The sequence below is a fragment of the Pogona vitticeps genome, chromosome 2 (genome assembly GCF_051106095.1).
Source record: "Pogona vitticeps strain Pit_001003342236 chromosome 2, PviZW2.1, whole genome shotgun sequence".
Taxonomy (NCBI): Eukaryota; Metazoa; Chordata; class Lepidosauria; order Squamata; family Agamidae; genus Pogona; species Pogona vitticeps.
This window is the reverse complement of record NC_135784.1, coordinates 211130873-211152169: the sequence shown is the minus strand read 5'-3', so window position 1 is coordinate 211152169 and position 21297 is coordinate 211130873. Positions and strand designations below refer to the sequence as shown.

At 39.6% G+C, this 21297-nt stretch overlaps 1 protein-coding gene across 4 annotated transcripts in view; it reads left to right on the top strand.

Annotated features, from left to right (window-relative positions):
• The window catches only part of LPAR1 (lysophosphatidic acid receptor 1), a 68573-nt gene extending 53492 nt beyond the window's left edge, over positions 1-15081 (top strand). For all 4 annotated transcript variants that reach the window (XM_020791130.3, XM_020791129.3, XM_020791131.3 and 1 more), the window contains exon 4: positions 12610-15081. In XM_020791130.3, coding sequence (XP_020646789.1) covers positions 12610-12911 — 302 coding nt within the window. In that variant the 3' untranslated portion in view covers positions 12912-15081. The remainder of the gene's footprint in view (positions 1-12609) is intronic.
• The last annotated feature ends 6216 nt before the right edge of the window (positions 15082-21297 follow it).

Genomic DNA, 21297 nt, shown 5'->3' with positions numbered 1-21297 from the left:
TCATTTCTCTTGTCTTACTTTAGTCCACCTAATTTGTATGGGAGCAGAGGCTAGTGCTGTGGTGGGTCTAAGGTCCAGAACTGCCATAGTCTCTGTTTGCTCCTTTTTGCGTCTGATATATGCTCTTGCAACCCACTACCATTTGCTCCACACAGTGTGCCAAAGGAGGGAGTCAGTTATGGGTTTTTAATAGAAATATGTGGCCTTTAAATTGTATAGGACTCCTAGCAGGGTCAGTTGTCCAAATCAGGATCTGACAAGGGTGTCAAGCAAAATAGATTCTTCTTCCTCCTTGCTTTGCCAGGAGAAATCACCCCTGTTAGAATGAATGTGTGTGTGTGCAAGTTTGTGTGTTTTCTATAGACACTCCAACCTGCGTAGGAAGAGAGAGGATAAAAGAGAAGGTGGAGAAAGGTTGGAGAACTGGGAGTGGTGTTGCGATGAGGAAGAATATGGTGCAGTGAAAGAAAAAAGTAAGACAAATTGTGGTATGTGGCACTTCTGGAAGAACCCCAGTCATTCCATAACTTTATTTTTCAAATAATAGCATCTCAGAAAGATGAATAAGCCTGATATAATTCAAAGGAGACCACATTAAGTGAGTGTATCTACTTACATGGGAGTAAGCTATGTTAAAGTTAGTGGGACTTACATCTGAGTAGACACCCACAAGATTGTGATTTTATTGATGTGGAAACCTATGAGTGAAGTAACCTCTTACCAGTGCAACTACACTGCAATATACCCCATGGTTTGTGTCTGAGTTGGCACAATTACATTCATTTTTTTTCCTGCTGACTACACATTGTAAAGCTAGCTGCAAGTATTTCTGGTCCTTTCTCATGGTGATTTGTTGTAATTTAATCAGCCTCAGGAGGCTCTCCTATTTTTTAAATAATAATAATAATAATAATAATAATAATAATAATAATAATAATAATAATAATAATAATAATAATAATAATAATAATAATAATAATAATAATAATAACTAGTAGTAGTAGTAGTAGTAGTAGTAGTAGTAGTAGTAGTTGTTGTTGTTGTTGTTGTTGTTGTTGTTGTTGTTGTTGTTGCGACTCCCTTTGCATTGCTTTGTTCAGTCTGAAGGAGCAGTGGAGGGTTTCCTAAAGTGATATCAGCAGTGATGTCTTTAGTGGGGTGTGATGTGGCAGGTAAGCTGGGGACATCTCCCTCCAGCAACTCTCCTCCTTCCACAGAAGAAAGTTCAGATTTTTGTAATACTGTACTGTAGTCCTATCAAACATAGTACTGGCTCAGTTTAGCACTGTGTCATCTGTCAAAAGAGTGGGGAGGAAAAAAGGGGGGTAAAGAATGGGTGACCCAGCTAATGAGAACATCTGGATAGGGTTTCTTAGGCTGTTTTAGAGAAAGCATGCTTTCCACAGTTAAATAAGGGGGAGAAGGGACCACCTGTAGACACATGTGATGGGTTTTGGGTTTAAACGTTCATTTTCCATTGATCGCTTTCCTCTTCTGCTTGTATGTCCCATTATTGTATTTATGATTAGTTCCTTTTAAATTTTGAAAATGATAAGGTAGAAAGATCAGTCTGGGAAGCAAGTCAATCAAATATAAGGCCATTCGGAAACAGCCACTGGGGCTCTGTCAGGATTAGCATAGCAGTCATGGTGGTCCCCATTGGTTTTGCTGCCTGAGACACCTGACTTGCAGTCTTTCTTTGCAGATGGATTGCTGGCTTGCATTTTACAAGTAGAGCATGCATATTGGTGTAGGAAACATCTTTTTTCTTATATAAACAAAAGCCAAGTAATGATTACAAACACATGAAGTGAGCTGTAATCAGCAAAGCTGGGCACTTTTAAAATGGGGAAAGAGCAAAAAGATAGAACATAGAGTCTTATTTGCCACATTATTTCAGTGCTAGAACACCTATCAAAAATGTTTTTGAAAAGGCAGGAGACAACTGATTAAAAAGAGAGGTGAAAAGGGGAAGAGGGCAGTGTTAATAGGATGGGAAGGATCCTGGTAAAAATGTTACTGATTGGAAGATGTTGTGTGGACTCCCACAACAGGGGTAATTTCCATGTCAACAACTGCAGCAATTTTAGGACTCGAACTGGTATTTTAAAACTTCAGATCAATTTAGGTAACAGAAGTTAACTTTTCTGTTTAGTTGTACCCTAACTCTGTGGTCTCCAACCTTGGGCCTCCAGATGTTCTTGGACTACAACTCCCAGAAACCTTCACCACCTCTGCTGGCCAGGATTTCTGGGAGTTAAAGTCCAAGAACATCTGGAGGCCCAAGGTTGGGGACCACTGCAAGAATGTTCTGCTCACTCTGGCTGGTAACATCTGAATAAGGTCTTGATTAAAACTAAAGTCTTCATAAACAGTTGCAGTGCGGACTTAAAACATATTTACCAAGGGATCAGCACTGCTGAGTATAATTATTTCAGTGGAACACTCACTGCTAATCATACGCATGACGATATCCTAGCTCCCAGAGCCCCAAAATGTACTTTCCTAGAGGGGACATTCATGGCTATTGTCTCTTATTGTGTTACTGTATTTCTCTAATCCATTGCAGCAGAAACAGACAAAAGTGTGGCCTGTGGCTGCATGCAGCCTCTCAAATATGTTGGGTCCCCTAATGTGTTCCAGTAGTTGAAGATTGAAATTGAAATTGTTTTTTCAGGCCTCTAACAGGACTTCCTCTCCCCTCTTCCTCCCTCTCTGTCTTTTGGGCCACTTCAAGGCTTTAATAGCCATGGCAAGTCCTGGCAGCAAAAATGCTGTTGCCAGAGTTGACTACCTCTAGCCGCCTAGAGTGGTCCTGAGCTGACTAGATAGGTGGGATATTAAATAAATAAATAAATAAATAAATAAATAAATAAATAAATAAATAAATAAATAAATAAATAAATACCTCAGATACTAATTTTTTTTAATTCTTTGTGATGCTGTCCCAGCAAGTCCAAGATGATGTTGTGCATACGATGATATAGCGATGTCACTTTGGACAAAGCAAGCTCCTTACATTCTTCTGCCCCGTTATGGAGGGAGGAATATTTCAACTTGGCAGACAATGTGTTCTTTGCTCACCCACCCACACCCTCGGTTCAGAAGTACTGATGTAAGTAAGGAACAGATATGAGTCAACTCACAGAAGGATTCATTTAGCAGTACAGTAACATTAAGATGCTTCATAAGCAATATAATAGAATAATGTGCTGTCAAATTCTGACTTACCGTGTTTCCCCAAAAATAAGACAGGGTCTTATATTAATTTTTGCTCCAAAAAATGCATTAGGACTTATTTTCAGGGGATGTTTTATTTTATAGTCATGTCATCTTCTGGTTGCTGCACAGTGGTAGGGGGCAGGGTTTCATTTAACTAGGGCTTATTTTTGGGGTAAGGCTTATATTACGAGCATTCTGAAAAATAATAAACAAGAAGAAGAAGAAGAAGAAGAAGAAGAAGAAGAAGAAGACAGGAATTTATCATACTTGATACTTAAATACCCTTCCTTTGTAAATTGTAACTCTTGTCTAAACCCAGAAGGTTTTTAAAATAACTGAAATTATTGTATTTAATGTCATATTCCCCAAAAGGAGGGGGAAACAATAGAAAAAACTTATTCTAACCCCCAGCAGGCAACTCCTAGAACAATTAAATTAAGCATTGAAACTCATTGTGTAATGCGCTGTATGTTGTTCCAGCTCAGTTTTAGGCACCAGCATTGGCCAAATGTCTGTTGTGGCTCAGGGCGGTGTCTCTTATTTCTTAGTGTTCATGCTGAACTAACATTAGTTGAGCTGTTGTATAATTGATACATGATGGTTAAAATGCACAAAAGAAACTTCCTGTTTGTGTCAGACTTTTTGGCAATGATGAGATTCCATAGGGACTGCTTTATAGCTTTTGTAGGGGATAAATATTTCAAATTGTCTTGACAACAGCTGGGATTCATTCATAACGTTTGTTTCACATATCTTTCTTGTTTTAGATACCGCTGAAAATCCTGGCCATTCTCAGTTAAAGACTTCCTGCCATTTTTAAATTTCTGTTTATCTAAGCAGTTCAGTTTGTTAACTGGAAAAAGTGAACTTAATTTTCAAAAGTCACAAAGAAAGCCAGTCCTTAAATTTGAAGCCCATTCAGTTTTCGACAAGTGATGCTGAAACAGAATTTGCTGTTGTATGCAATACCCTTAAGTTATGTTGTGTTGCATTTACACTAATATAGGTGTTGTTGGTTTTTTTTTTACAGGGGTCAGCTTTTATTGTGTCTGATTGTTACATGTAGACGTGAAGCTTTTACTTAACAGAATTTGACCATGCTAAGCCTTGGGCCAGATAGGGATATGCTTGGGGCCTCAACGGTATATATAAATTGTAAGACATTGCATGGCATCAACCAAGAATGTTTTATTGCTCTTTCTCATGCCGCTTTTATAGTTTACTTACTGCAACTTGTTTATAAACCCAGTATCACAGAATGGATGTTACATTTATATTGAAATTTGTGCTAACAAACACTGACACAGAGGAAGGAATGTCAAAACAGGGTGGAAGCAAGGATTCTCAGATAGTGCTGTCCTATGCTTAAAAGTAATTCCATTTCAGTTTCATGGGTGCTCCCTCCTAGGCATAGCCTCAGTGAAACATATTCTGTGCTATGACCTTTCCCTTCACCCAGTGTTCCTGACCCTTTAATCTTCTTTTTTTGCCAAGCATGCTAAGATGTGCATTCAGTCACCAAGAATGTGAGAGACATAAATGATGGTTTATCACATTGGGAAGCTCTTAAATAGGATTTATGGAGGGGGAAATTGGACACATTTTCTCCCACATGGCTGAGTATTAGGGTCAATTTGCATGTCAATTAGGAACAAGCATTTCTCTGATTATTTCACCACTAGCTCCTAACTCAGAGTGAGCCCAGGCCATTTGAGGGTCAATAGGAACATGTGTTGCATGAATCTAATAAGCTGTTTATATTGATCAGTCCCACTCCTCGTCCAAGGCACCCTTTATCTAAAGCAGCTTTCACAAACCTGGTGCCCTCCAGATATATATCCCCTCTTTGACCAGTGACGAGACTGTTTGGGACTGATGAGTGTTGCAGTACAAAACACTTGGTGAGCACCAGTCTTGTGCAGTCCCCGCTGATTTTGTGCTGCATTGTGCTACTCCTTCACCCATCACCCAAAGAGATCCTGACAACAGCTGGAGAGCCCAGTGTGATTGAATGGTTCAAGCACTATACTGGGATCTGGAAAATCAGACCTCAAGTCATCATTGAGTTATAAAGTTCACTCTGTGGTCTTGGGTCGGGCACTCTTATCTGCCTAACTGGTTTCACAGGATTGTTGTGAGGATAACATGGGGAAGAGGAAAGGCGTATACACCATCTTGAGTCCTCTGGCAGAAAGGTGATATACAATTTCAAAGTAATAAATAAACAAGTGGCACAAGATGTGGAAACACTACACTTATCAGAACTTCTGTTTCAGAAATCAGCTACCTGTTTCACCCCTTCTCCTCAGTCGATGTTGCTAAAAGTTGACACAGTAAGGGAAGCAAAAAATGCAATGACAAGGAATCAGGCCTTGTCAGTGGTGGCCTCCAGCCTTTGGAATAAGTTACCAACTGAGATATGCCAGGCTTCTTTCCCCCTTATGTTCAGGAAATGGGTGAAAACAGAATTATTCAAAGCTGCCTTCAACACCTGAATCTGCAGTTAATGTTATTGGGTCCCCCCCCTTTTTTAAATGAATTCTGGCCTACACCGTTAGATCACCGTATTATTGAATGTATTTTGTTATGCGAGGAGCTGGATCTTCTCAGTGATGGCTGCCACGATACGAAACGTTTTGTCAGTGGACATATGCCAGGCTCCCTCCCTCTTAACCTTCAGGAAATGTGTGAAATCTGAGCTTTTCAAGGAAGCCTTTAGAAACATCCTCCCCCATCTGAGCCATGGGATTAAATTAGAAGTTTGTGTCTCACTTCCTTTGTTTTTTTTTTGGGGGGGGGGTTGTTGGTTTTTGTTGGTAGGTTACTTTTATGATTTATGATTTGGTCATTTTTGTGCTTGTGGATATGTATGTGTTTTCACTTGTTAGCTAGTGGCTTGCAACTAGATGAGTGTGGGACATTAAAAGTAACAATAAATAAATAAATAAAATTTGTAGGGCTTAAGTTTTAATCTTTAAACCACCTAGAGGAACACTTGCAAATAGTGGGGGAGTACAGAAATCAAAGAAATAAACATCCAAGTATCCTAGCCTTTAATATTCTTTGTCAGGAATCTGGAAGTAATGATGAAAACAAGATACCTTCCTTGGATTTCAGAGAGAGTATCAGACTAGTTAAAACATGGAAGAGTAACTGAGTCCTCTTGAATATGTAGTGTTTTATCTTTTTTTAAATTAACAATTTAGGATAAGGTGGGGGATACAGAAGGTAAAGGGGGAACATGGGGGGGGGAAATAGGGGGAGGAGAACATAAAATGTACTGCCATGCAATCTATTCATGTTGCCATATCAACTCGACTTTCCACTTTTCTACTATATGATTGCCCTCCGGGTTATAACTTACATTTACATCCTAGTTTTAATCTATGTTATTCAAGTACTATCTGGTGACTCAAGCCATTTATATAATAAATCCCATTGTTGAGATGCCTTTTGTATTGGACGGTCTTTCAGCACTTCTGATAAGATATCCATTTCTGCCGCTTCCTGTATCTTCTCAATAAGTTCCTCCTGTTCCGGCATCACCGATTTCTTCCAATTCTTAGCATAAAGAATTCTGGCTGCAATGACTATGTACATAACTAAGTAGTTCTTTGTCTTATCTATATTGTCTGGTATAATACTCAGTAGAAACAGTTCTGGGATTAGTGAAACCTTACAAAGGAATGTGTAGTGTTTTATCAAGGCCTAGAAATAACTTCCCTTTCCTTTTGCCATGCTCACCTTTTAGCTTGTTAAGACTTCGGCATCCTTCTATTCATTCCTTCTTGCTTTGCCTCATTGTTTCCTTGTCCAAGTGGAAATAAACATTTTCCTCTTTTTTAAAATTCACAAAGTCCTGATCTTCTCTTTGCATTCAAGAGAAAGGACATTTTGGAACGTGGAACAGCTTAGATTCTCAGTGTGCTTGGGGTAGTGGGGGAAATTTGGAAGAGGAAACCACATTCCTTTGTCACCAGACAATCTCTTACCCCATAAACAAAATGAAATGTGTAATGCTTGGGAGATGTTTCATCTGTTCTTTGGAGAGCTGCACAAGTACACTTGCATATGCTGGAATTTGAAAGGAGAGTCCGTCTTGTTGCTCTTAGTAGTTGAGTTAAAACAGCAGAGTTATTTACAATGGTTTTCAAAGTTTTTGTCCTCAGAGAACCCTTTCCACATCAGCTTGCCTAAAAAGCAAGCTCTTTTCATCTGCTGCAGATGTGTTCTAGGGCACATTTTCAGGCCAACTTAAGAATGAATTCTAGATCTGTAAGACTAATTTAACCCATGCAGAATCACACATGGTGCTGAGAGGGAGGTCCAAGCACGGCCACTGCTTGTTCAGAGTTAACACGCTAGTGCTGGCACCTAGCCAGGCATCCCTAGCTTAAAAATGCTCCATCATCCTGCCCCCCCCATGGCTGCACATTGTAGGGGATGGTTGTCTTTGTTATCTTTCAGACAATCTCATTGTCACTCTTTGTTGAATTTCTCGTAGTCTAGGAATCAGAGTTATTTCTGTACCGTAGGAACAGTTTGAAAACCATTAGTTTAAAACTTAGAAGGGGTGAACAATGTTGGATGGACTAACTAGTAGCCTGTTGGTTGTCTCCCAAACCAGAAAAAGAAGCCAGGAGAAAATGGTAAGGTGCTTTCTGGCAGCTTTCCTGACTTACTGTATTTTTTCATGTATAAAATGACACTTTTTCCTAAAATAATTAAAGGAAAAATTGAGGTTCGTTTTATACTCAGAAGTAAGCAAGGCACTTTGATCCCTGCTTTCCCCCTCCACGTTTTGCAAAGAAAATGGAGGGAGAAAGTGATTCCTACTTTCCCCCTACACTTTCTTTGCATAACATGGAGGGGGAAAGCTGCTTTTTGCAACGAAAATGCAAAGAAAGAAATTTTGGGTTTAAAAAATGGGGGCGTCTTATACATGGGGCCTCTTGTACACTGAAAAATACAGTATGTGCAGCTTTTAATGTTTATTCTAACTTCTTTTAATTTATATAATTGTCAAACTTTGCTTGAAGTCTATTTTTTTTCATCATTGGGTTTGTGAGCGTTTTTGGTTAGCACACACACCCTTTTCTGTTCCTCCCACAAAACCAATTCAGACTTCATCTCTTACTTCAGACCATTAACATCTATTCACATGTGTACAACAGGGAGCTCCCCCACAGTCTTAGTATCAACAGGGAGAGGGAAGGGTTCCAGGGACTCCCTCCCCCAACAGCTCTTCCCTTTGGTTGTCTTCTAACCTAGGTGCTTCCCTGCTTAACTTTCAATGCGAGGCATGGACCCTTCTGGCAACAGCGCCTGCAGCAGGGGCACCAACCCTTTTGTTCACCATTCTTCTCTCTCTCTCGCTCTCGCTCTCTCTCTCTCTCTCTCTCTCTCTCTCTCTCTCTCTCTCGTCCAAGAGTTCTCCAGCTCTCTCCATTCCCCACTGCCTCGCTTCCCTCTGTTCCTCCTTTGTCTAGTTGTCCTTCTCCCTCTTCATCCTCTCCCTTTTCTTCCTCTCTTTTCCTGCCTTTTTCTCCAGAGTTGGTTTTTTGTTTGTTTCCTCATCTCTTGTTTTTCCCCTGCCTCCTGGTTCTGGGGGGTGGGGTGGGGGCTTCCCTTTTCCAAGGCAGAGAGGCCAGCGTGTAGATGGGAGAGCGTCTCCTCCCATCCCCTTTCTCACACAGTTGTACTCCTATTTTTTTTTCTTTTTTTAAGGGAGGGAGGTTTAGAGAGGCACAAAACAGGCTAGGAAGGCTCCAGTACAGAGCTTCCCCACCATCTTATTCATGCTAAATGATGAACCACTTCATTGTAGGCCCTTTCACTTTCAACATTTCATCTCCAGATAGTCACATGCTCCACTTTTCAGCCAGTGTGGTCGAAGAACAGAAGCAAAGACACCAACCCCTGTTACTTTTGCTGTCTTTCAACAGCTTGCTTCCCTGTGCTACAGTACTTAGTAGGTAGATTGCTTTTTCAACAACCTAGGATCTTGGTATTTCAGAGATTTCCTTTTCTGTCATTAGATGTCCACACATTAATGAGCAGTCCAACATACTATATCAGGGATAAGGAATTTTGGCTTTTGTTGTGTGCCAGCAGGAACTAACAAATACTGATTTTCTCATCCTTGATGAAGAAAAGGTGCCTTGAGACATTAAAGCTCTTAATCCAAATAATAGGCAAGTGCTGTGAGACTTTCTTTTCTGTTTGAGAGTGAAAAGATCAGCAGTTTGTATAGGCAGCAGCAATAGCAAAACCCAAACTAACCCTAGCTTTTGTGCAAAATAAAACCCAACAGTGAATTCAGGGGTGTAAATGCAGAAAATTCTTGCAATCTCCTCCAATGGAGAGAAAACTTTTTATTCATTGTTGTTGTTGTCACCTACAAGAGTAAAATAAGCAAAGATTCAGTAGCATAAGTACATATGAACTTCATTTTCCCCCTAAAAGAAGAGTGTGTCAGAAATATGGACCTTGCTTTTATAGAAGAACTACACTTCCTAGATGCTTCCCATGCAATTTGTTTTATGGAGATAAAAAGCCACTTTCAGAGGACTTCTGAGAAAATATTAAACTATGGCTTATTAGAGAGAAGGATTGTGTGCTGTTCGTAGGTCACATGTTTCCCTCTCTGGCACTGTGCTGAGACAAATGAGAAGAACCATCTCACTTCTGAGCCTGATTGGTATGACGAGCATGGGCTTCTTTACGGCCTCGTGTTAAAGACTGGCTGTTCACCCAGACTTTAGGGATCTTAAGTGTAATCATGACTCGGTTTGGGCTGCTGAGTTGGTATGTTTTATATTTTGGTGGTTTTGACATCGTATTACTTTGTTTGTTGACTGTTTAATTATTTTATCTAGTTGAGATTGTTTTAAGATTGTTCTGCTGGCTGTACCCCAGTTCTTGAGGTCTTTAAATTCAGCATAGAGTGGAAATAGTCTAACAAGCTTAAGTGGCATAATAAATCTTGATTCCAGTGACCTTTAAGTGGTCAGTAGGAAAGAAAACAGAAGGAGAAGTCCTCTTGTAGACATTCACTCAGTTATTTGGGAGGATGTTTGTATGCATGTGTGTAATTTCCAAAAAGATATAGATCGACACTGATTCTTCACTGCCTACATTTAATAAATAAATGGACTATCTGTTCAAAATCTGAGAATCTTTCTTGTTGGAGTTACTTGTTTCACGTGGCCACATCTGTAGAAGTGCCTAAAAAGAAAATCTGATTAAAACTAATGATGCAGAACAAGAGTGGTGAGGTCATTTTTCTCATAATTCTTTGGAAACATGACACAGTGCATTTTCCTTCCCCTTTCAGTGTTTCCCTGAATATATTTTGCAGCCTTTGAGTTGAATGTGTTTTGTGTTTTTTTCCAGTTCAAATGTTGCTCATTAATTGATGGAAACACACCATTTGGGCATTTGAGGAGCTGCTTAGGCATGAAAGGCAGCTCTCCATAATAACTTGTTGTCACAGGTTTTCTGCTTCTTCTACCTCTGATTCAGTTCACCTAGCATCTTCCAGTTGTGGGTGCTACCTGTTGCAGAACTGCCAAATATTTACACTAATAATTTATACCATTCTGCTGGATTGCTCAGTGGTTTAGGCACCTGGCTGCAGAGCCAGAGGTTGGGAGTTCAATTCCCCATTGGGCCTTCTGGATAGGGACTGGACTTGATGATCCACAGGGTCCCTTCCAGCTCTGCAATTCTCACATTGTATCTCTTCTATATCAGTGTTGGGACTTGTGCATGAAAAGGCATGGTTGTGAGCACACAAAGAAGAATCCATGTGTTGCATACACAATATGATTCATGTTCTGTGATTATGGAAAAACGTACCACTGGGTCTGGCTCACAGACCTTGAAATGTGTTCAGATATGCTCATCCTTAAAGCCATTGACCTTAGTCCTCTTCATCAAGTTTGTGTACAGCCATAAGTTGTGCATGCGACTGTGCATTTTCTGGGCTTTAACAAGAAAATGTCTGGGACCTTCTTGTGCAAGCATAAGTACTGTTCAGTGCAATAGCATACTTCCTAGCTTGTATAATAGTGAACCAGAGATTGGGCAGAGCATAAAGTTAGTGCACTAGAATTTACTGGCCATGGAAGCCAATTGGATTTAAGTTAGTTATTACTAACGTGTATTCCACTGATTTCAGTGGATCTACCTTCATGATGACTAAGTTTTTATGTGCAAAGATGTCAGTGCATAAGAATGTGTGAATACATCAATCCTTAGTATAATAAACATATAGCAACATTGTAAATATTGTATCTTTTATCTTTAAATATTGTATCAACATTTTAGACTTGTATCTTTTACTGTGTCCACTACCTTCAACATTTAAGAAAAATGAGTGCCCTTGATTCATCAAGGTACTGTAGTGCTTTTTTCTCTATGCTGCCCTGTTTCTTAGATAAAGTTTGGGGAGAAAGGAATGAAGCTTGTGAAATAGCATTTTATGGTTCTGAGTGCATGTGTGTCCAGTGCTTTCAAGTTGAACAGTGGACCTAAAAATGATTAGCACATTCCAGACAAACTATTCTCCTTGAACGTTATTCTCTCCCACCTTTAACTATACAAAGAGGGGAAGGGAAATGACATGTTGAGCTCTGGTGTGGCAATAAAAGAATGGTCCCCATTTCTAATGTTTAGAAAATGAACTCAACTCTTTATCCCAGTTTCATGGAAAATACACTTTTTTGATGTATCAAGGATTTATGTGCTTGTAATGTGGTTGCAGTGGGTGTTTTTTAGTAAAGGTTAATTTTTCTGCTAACATAATTGAATAGTTATTAAGTTATTGACTTACCATTTATTGTTTTCAAGAATGAAAATAAAACCAAGATACAACACAATTCCTATGGTGTGTTGACTGTGCGGCATTTAATCTTGAGTGGTCTGGCATGTCTGCACATTTGATTATAAAACTTTCTATGAAACACTCAGATTAATAGTAGTGTAACTTTGGGGGGGGGGGCTTTGGTAACAATTATAGAGATAAAGCCTGGAAATAAAGGGATATGGCTTTCCTGTAGTAGCATCCATTCCATGGATTACATTTTTTAGGAAAGCTTGCCAGGTCTGTTTATTATTTGTGATCTTGGAAGGTATTCAGCTTATCTGCCGAGTTTTGCCTGCACCTTATTTGGAATACAAGTGGTATTTTAATACAGGTATTTTATTCAATTATTCAGGGTTTGTGTGTGTTAATTCTGTTTTTGTGGATTTTGTTGAGACACAAAGCGATTGCAAACAGAAAATGGGAGTAAAATCCTATCTGTGCCATTGAGTTTTGAGAAAAAAGCATGAAATACAAATGTGATAATACATGGAAAAATAAAGTATTTTTCTGATTTCCAGGTGCTTTTATAATCTGCTGGACTCCAGGATTAGTTTTGTTGCTCCTTGATGTTTGCTGCCCACAATGCAACGTTCTGGCGTATGAGAAGTTCTTCTTGTTGCTTGCTGAGTTCAATTCTGCCATGAACCCCATCATCTACTCCTACCGGGACAAGGAAATGAGTGCCACCTTCAAGCAAATTCTTTGCTGTCAACGCACAGAAAGTGCTAATGGCCCCACAGAAGGCTCTGACCGGTCTGCCTCCTCACTCAATCACACCATCTTGACTGGAGTACACAGTAATGATCACTCTGTGGTTTGAAGAGGAACTGAAAGATTTTTTTCAAAAAGAAAAAAAAAATCATTTTAAGCCCACACATCAGAATTTAGTGTTGGGCTGATAACTAGTTACGAAACTTTTGACAACATTACTTGGGGGTAGGGTCAGAGTCTCTGAAGCAAAGAAAAATAATAAACTTACAAGCTCTTCTTTAATCACTAATGGATGATAGTAGTACTTATTCACCAGTGCCCAGACCACAAAACTATCCAAACTAAAACCTCATTCTCTCTCTTTCTCTCTCTCCCTCTCCCCCTCCCTCTCCTTCTCCCCCCTCCCTTCATCTCTTTTGTGAAATTAGAGAATTACCTGCTCACATTGGAAAGCTGACAAACCTCTTGGGGAACCATTTTATGCTTCTTTAATTGGTTTTCCTCAGATACTTGTGTGATGGTCCTAACTGAAGTCATCCTCAATTACATAAGCTTAAAAACTGCTTCACTACTTCTTCATTTAGACACTTAGGCTTTTTCCTCACCTGTGGTTTTTTAAAGACTACATTTCATGTTAATAATTATCCTCATCAGCATGCTTTGCGATGGACGTTTGAGGGGCAAGAAAACAACATATTGTAACCTTCAGTTTTATTTACACTTCCAGGAACAATGAAGCGTTTTTTTACTAGTACAGATGTCAAGATACTGGTGGGAAATGTTTGTCTTTACCTTGCTTGAGGACACTGTTGGGTATAATTCTCACCCTTAAACCAGTGAGACATAAAAATTATGTCTGGCTGTAATCCTCATGAGGCCTTTAACTTTCTTAAGTAAACAGCAGAACACACACTGTTTCATAGAAAGGAAGCTCTCATTTTTTCATGGATCCTCAACGTAGGATATAAAGCTCTAGAAGAGGTACCTTTAACATTGGTTAAGATGAAACACAATAATTTGTGTTTTAATGCATATTTGTAGCATTGAGTCTTCTGATTTGGGCTTTTTGATCTTAAAAAGTATGCCTTTAAAAAGGGAAATAAGATTTTTTTTAAAAAAAAAGTGTGTTCTTTTATACCAAGTGGGATATTTTTCTTCTTAGTTTTTCATGTGAAGTGGAGAATCTTTGCCTAGTGGCAAAGTTTGATATCACACCTTACTCAGAAACCAATGGCAGGGCAGATTTTTCCAGTTTCATGCAGGGGTGCCTCACTGTGGCCAATGGTGTATACAGCGAAGTCAAAGTTATCCGCCATATCTTTTGTATCAGATGCTGCTGCCTCTCTGTCAGGAGGGAGCAGCTTTTAAAATGTTCAGAAGGGGAAAAAAGAAGGAGAAGGTTCTACCTGAAACCAAATGAACTGCCCTAAGTAAAACACTAGTTCCAATCTGTTACCTCAAAATGGGGGTGCAAATATGGAGCACCATATGGAAAACAATTTCTAATTTTTGTTGTTGTCCAACTGCTACGGTTATTTTTTTTTTCTTGTAGTCGACCACATAATTCATCATCACAATTAAAATATGCCAAGTAATCCATTATTGGCTAAACCATCAATATTTGGGGAAATGGCTTTAAATTAAATCCCTTGGTTGTTTTTTTTTTTAAGGCTATACTTTAAAAGCCATCATCATAAGTGGCAAACTCTTGATGGAGAGTAAACATGAAGGCCATAATGATAGCAGAATATATACATGTATTTAAACTGGGACCGTTGTACTAATTGTGGAGTGTCACACATCAGTGGCAACTTCGCAAGGAGCCTTTTCCATACTGAGAGCTAGCCTTGGCTCAAAGGAACGTCTGCTAGGAATTGATTCGTCATTCTAACTCTGTGGAATGATGGAGAACACATTGGAGGCAGTCTTGTGATTTGTGTGGGTAGAGTATGTAGATTTTTAAGAATGATGTATAGCAAAGACAAAAAAGTAAGAGTACATATGAGGATAGAATATTTAGTGATATATAGAATGTTATTGAACGTAAGAAGGAAGTGTGGCTGATCCTACCAGACAATACCAAGAGACCATCTGCCAGTTATCAAAAAAGTTTATGTGACAACAAATATTCTATGAATTCCTTGCTGAAATTAAGATCAGTGAACCCGTTATTCTTTACCTATGTAACTTGCCTAATGAAACAAAAGTGAGGCTGTTAGAAATTTTAAAAGTACCCAACATGCTAAGCCACTAATAAAGTTTTCTCGATGAATATATAATGTTTCGTGTATCCGTACTTGTTGGCATTCATTGGATTGGTAGTGTTCTGGAGAAAATGTTATTACAGCAGTTGGGCTTCTTATATTTTGAGCTTCCTGAAATTTCATCTGCATTATACCCTGTGCAGCTTCCAGTTCTTACTAAGCAAATAAAAATGTCTTTTTTGCCTGCATAAGCAGTTGCCTTGTTTATAGAGCAGACAAACTACCTTCTGCACTCCTTACCTTTTTACAGTCAACCTGTGTCTGTTTCCAGTCCTCTTGATTCCAGAAAGAAGTCTGAAAGGTAAGAGATTTTGTTTCACCAGAAGTCAGTTAGTTTAGTGTCTTCACTTGGCTGTGTTCCTCCCTGCAGCCTTACGACTCCTATTTTTCATTGTGCCAGCTGCAAAATTCAAGTTTGTACCAAACTATTCAAGTTGCAGATGTGGTTGTGCAAATCCATTTATTTCCTATGCTTGTAATAAAACATATGACCTGATTTTTCCTTCCAGATGAAGACATTCAGAGCAGGCAGGAGTTTATAAAAAAAAAAATTCTTGCAATGAAATGCAATATATATATAACAAAGTAATCGCATAGGAAAATTGAAAATAGCATAGAAATGAAAGGTGAACTAAAATAACTTAACCAGCAGCATGAAATTAAAAACCTGTTGTTTTTATGTAGAAACCACATCTTAGGGTAGCCCAAACTATTCTGAATGCTAATATGTACTAGAAGTTCTAGTACATTTTATTTTCCTGGGCTCCATGATCACTGCAGATGGAGAAAGCAGCCACGAAATTAAAAGACGCCTGCTTCTTGGGAGGAAAGCAATGACAAATCTTGATAGCATCTTAAAAAGCAGAGACATCACCTTGCCAACAAAAGTCTGCATAGTCAAAGCTATGGTTTTTCCTGTCGTGATGTATGGAAGTGAGAGCTGGACCATAAAGAAAGCAGACCGCCGAAGAATTGATGCCTTTGAATTGTGGTGCTGGAGGAGGCTCTTGAGAATCCCCTGGACTGCAAGGAGAACAAACCTATCCATTCTAAAGGAAATCAACCCTGAGTGCTCACTGGAAGGACAGATCCTGAAGCTGAGGCTCCAGTACTTTGGCCATCTCATGAGAAGAGAAGAATCCTTGGAAAAGACCTTGATGTTAGGAAAGTGTGATGGCAAGAGGAGAAGGGGACGACAGAGGATGAGATGGCTGGACAGTGTCTGCGAAGCAACCAACATGAATTTGACACAACTCCGGGAGGCAGTAGAAGACAGAAGGGCCTGGCGTGCTCTGGTCCATGGGGTCACGAAGAGTTGGACACGATTAAACAACTAAACGACGACTAGAAGTTCTGGTGTAAGGGCACAGGTACAGTGTTGAATTCAACTGGGAGCTGATTTTTAGAAATCAATATACATTACATGGTTTTTGTGTGCCTCCTCATGGAAGCTGGCTTTCTCCAACCATTGGGAACTCTGAAGAGCTAAGAGCAGTCCCACATTCCAGAGTGGGGGTGTTTCCAGGATGTGGCATCAATCCAGGGAGGAGAGGAGAGCAGGCTCCTGGCAAGCCATGAAGCCACCCATGCTCTGTGGTAGAGGAGGCAGCTTCAGGACTCATAATATATACAGTATGTACATTTTGAACTGGATAGTGATAGATCGATGCAGTGATAAAATAAAAATGGATAGGATGGAAAAAAGAAAGTATGGACTGCAGGATACTTGGCACACTATTTACTCTGACACAGGTGTTCACACAAGCCAAAATGGGTAAAAAAAATGGTGACCGGAACTGATTTAAAATAAACAACTCCCTTGTGCATGTTTTTTAAAAACCTGCATTCTCTCCAAAAAATGCACACTCAGCTGCATGTCATGTAGTTGGATATTTTTGCATTGATTTCAAGCAGGGCAAACCCAATGCAAAAACTAGAGTATTATGACATGTAGTTGAGCCCTAAGAGAACTTAGTATTTGTTTTTATTGCAACTATTTCCCCAGGTGTTCTGTAGTATCTTATAAGGTTAACAAACTTAATATGTCACAAACTTTTCTAAGCTATGGTCTATTTCCGTAGATTCCATTTTAAAATATATACAGCAGAGTGCAGTAAGTTCACATCAACTACAAGAAGCTTACTATTGCCTGTGTAACAGGCATACACCTATAGCCCAGAAGAACCTATTTTCACTTCTTGTTGCATGTATACAGAATGGGAAATGTTGCAGCCATTGAATGTATGAAATAGTTCTAAAATGATCTGAAAAGTTTTAAGGTACACATGTACTACTGTTTACTTCCGAGCTAACCTAGTCATGTACAAAATACTCCCTGCTGAATTTACCACATTGTGTCCCTTCACGTGTGTTGTTAGGTGCCATCAAGACACTTCTGACTTGCAGCAACTCATACAGTGTTTTTGAGGTATCTGTGATGTTCAAGGAGTGGCTCACCCTTGCCACCCCCAATGGCTGAGTAGAAATTTGAGCCCAGGTCTTCTGATACTTGTCAGCTACACCACACTGGCTTCCTTAATAAGTGCACAAATATCATTGGGAATATAATTATTTCCATCTTCTTGTGGACATTTCCTTTAAAAAAAATTAAGGGACACATGACTTCTGAGTCAACACTAAAGTTTTATTCATAGGCCAAAACATGCCACATGAACTATTAAAAATGGCACCAGACGGCTAATTTACCTTGACATAAAAACTGGGAAGCCAAAATAAACAGTTGCTGAATAAATCACACCTCATGAAAATGTATCATGATACTTCTGGGGTTTCCAAAAAGGCTGAGCATTTGCTGTTGAAGTTCAGTCATTTATACTGTCCTCTTATTTCACACTGAACAAATAGCTCTTGCAGTGGTGCGATGAACACTGAGCTGCAAAAGCAAATACAGATTCAGGAGAAAACAATTATTTAAACCTAATGTACAGTCTAAAGCATGTTTCAGAGTCCTAAAGGTTTTAGGGTTAGATTCTAAGATACAGAACAGTCATGCAGTGACTCTATACCAGCAAGCTAACATCTGGTGAAGAACCTGAAGTGAAAGGCTTCAAAACAAAATAGGTAAAGGTTCCCCATGACATTTAGTCCAGTTGTGTCCAACTCAATAAGTAGCACCAGGTTAAAGGCTGAGAAGCTTTCCTTGCCATTCAGAATCCTGGCCTCTGACCATGTCTGGCTGTTTTATAGTCACTCTCTTGCATTTTGTAAGTGTTTTGAGAAATTTGGGAATGCTGGCTGCTGGACCCCTTCCGACAATAGAGGCAGTGATAGGAAAAGCTCCCGCTGTGTGTGTTTGACTTTCACAATGTCACAGCCAGGAGCCTGTATGTTTCAGAGGGTGATAAGCCCTCCCTCTGATGGAGCAAGCAGGTTTCAGAAAGAGGTCGTTGTATCTTTTATTGTGCCCTTGATGAGAATATTTGTTTTCCTCCAAACTTCTTTTATCAGGTTGCTTGCTGTTTTTTTTTGGGGGGGGGAGTTTCTTTTATTTATTTAGCAACATTTTTATACCTGTCACCTACAACCCTTGCATTGGTGCTATTCACCGACAGGCATGTGTACCAGATGCAGGCTAAAGAGCTTGTGTTATTTTAGGTGTCTTTCATTTCATGAAAAGCTCAGTTTCCAAGCTTAATTGAAACCTTTCCTTCCCAAGAGGTCAATGAAATGGTACACAGAACAGTGTGTAAAAGTTCTTGGAATTCTTCTCTTCACCCTGCCAGGCATTTGGCAAGTTCTTCCAGAACGTGAGATTTCATGGGTTCCTATTAAAATACCTGAATCTGATGATTTCTCCTTATCTTTCTGTGAATGATGTTGTGTTTTGTTTTGTTTGGCTGTGTTTGATACGAATGAATACATTTTGGTGAATTTTCTGTGGAGGGAAGACAAGCACCATTCTCCAGAGGAATTGTAATAATCCTGTGCAGCTTGGCATTTCTCCTAGCTTCCTACCCTTTCCAGGTGAATCCCGCGCAGTAACACTGCCATTCTACGCAGGAATTGTAACAGAACTGCACACTTTGGTGTTTCTTTCAGAAAAAAATGACCTCAACATTTTGGGAAACAATCTCACACAGAGAAATCTTGATTTGAGGAGAAAAAGGGAGTGTTTTCTCCCTCCCACTTTTTCCTCAGGAGCAGGAGGTAGCGAGATCCATGCCCCCAAGCCCCATTTTCTGATCTTCTACAACATGAATTACTGGTCTGGTATTGACTTGTTGCAATTCACTATTCCGCTCTCACTCCCTTTTGTATCTGAGTAGGATTTCCCCTAAGTTGATCAAGCATAAACATATGCTAATCAACTTACTTCAAAAATAGGCCTGGTTCCCCCCTTCCATTGGAGCAGTGTGAAGGGAGGGAGGGAGGAAGAATTAATATGTTTCAGCTGGAACTTGGGATCAGCTAATCAAAGGCTGCTTTGAATTCCAGGAAGTTGGCTGTTGTTGCTAAAGTCCAGGCCCAGAGGTGGGCAGTGCTTTTACTAGGCCTAAATAAAATACCATAAATGTTCTTCTCAAAAAACCAGCTGGTCTTTTTAATTTTTTGACTCATAATTCAGCATGGCAACCTCCTCTCTATCTCCTGTCAGAAAGCACATTGTGTAGGGCACTTGAGAAATAGATATTTAAACAGAGGACGAAGTGACCGGTACTATGTTTGGCTATTTAGAATGGAACTCCTTGGTCCTATTCTTCTCTCTGGTTTCTGTTAACAAAAAGGTTGGTTTCTGATGGATGCTAGCATGGGATATTGAACTTCTTTTTTTTTTTAAAGTGTGCATCTCTGGATGTGTCAGTGCAGATCTATGGACTTCATCATGAACACATAATTAGTGTCTATGCATTCCAGAGTCCAATTGTTCACTTAGTTTTTTATGACACAAGTCAGGGCAGCAAATGGCCACTAGTGTTGGTTGCTTGACTGACTGAATTCATGCCCAGGAATGCCAGTTGCTTTCTTCTGCCTCTCTCTTTTCTCTTAAGTAAAAGGCTGGTTGTTCATTGCTATAAAGGCTTACATCATCTTAGCTAAGAGTAAGAACCTTTGAACTCAGCAAGGTTACTTCTTAACTAACATTTATGGCTTCATTACCGGAAACCACCAATTCTTGAGAAAGGAAGATGACACAATCACGCAAGAGGCTCGATGATTCTTCCTCTTTGTCCGTCCTTCTTTACTTTGCAGATAAGTTCATGACCACTTTTGAAATATAGTAGCACAGCCACACATCCTTTTTATGCATATATAGGGACCATTTTAGACTTTTCTCTATCATCCCCACCTTCCTACAGTTTCAGGCATGCAGACAATTAGCTTGTTTTACCATCTTCTGGACAAAGAAATGGACATCGAGCCCAGGGCTGGCCCAGGCAATAATAAGCAAATAATAATAATTTAAAAAAGGCTTCAGGAGACAAAATGTATTAGTCTGGCCCTGTCCTGCCCCCTAGCCCTTCAGATGCTCGTTGCTCTGGTTTCCAGCACCCTGGGAATATGCACCTCAGCTCTCTCTGGGATTTATCTTAATGTCCATTTCATGCAAAGTATTGGCTTCTTTAAATCAAAGGGCACATTGGAGTGCAGTTCTCCCTCTCTGTCTCCTTTTCCCTTTCCTTCACATTTCTCAAAGGTTGTTGTCTTTGCATTAAATCTTCTCTAGCGAGGCATCTGTTGTGGGCTTTGCCTATCGTCCTGCACCTGCTTCCTCCTTGTACTCTCCCATGAGCTACAAGATTTTCAGTAGAGTTTGGACAGCTGCCTGTGTGCCGATATGTCCATCTGCTCACTTAAACACAACATATCCTTAAACTAGAGAATGTGAAAGCCATTTAGGCAACCACAGACAGAGTTAATGTTTCCACAAAATCTCACATTAAAATCTAATATTTTGTCTTTAAGGTGCCACATAGTGGTTATTTTTCTTTTTTTGATTTCTTTTGTTTCTTTGGATTTTGCCTGATAATGCATGTTCATTGTATACTCCTAGTAGCAGTCATCTTTATTTTACTTCTGTTTTGCCAAGAAAATGGGAAGGATTTGGGAATTCCATTCCAAAGGTCAGTCTGACCCTTCAAGATGTAGCCTACGTTGTTGACCCAAGATAGAGCAAGAAGGCCTTTGAAGGCAAAGGGCCTCCCAAGGCCAGGCTCTTAATTTGATTCAGTACCTCCTGTTTCAGTAACAGAAGTGTGGATTCCAAAGCTG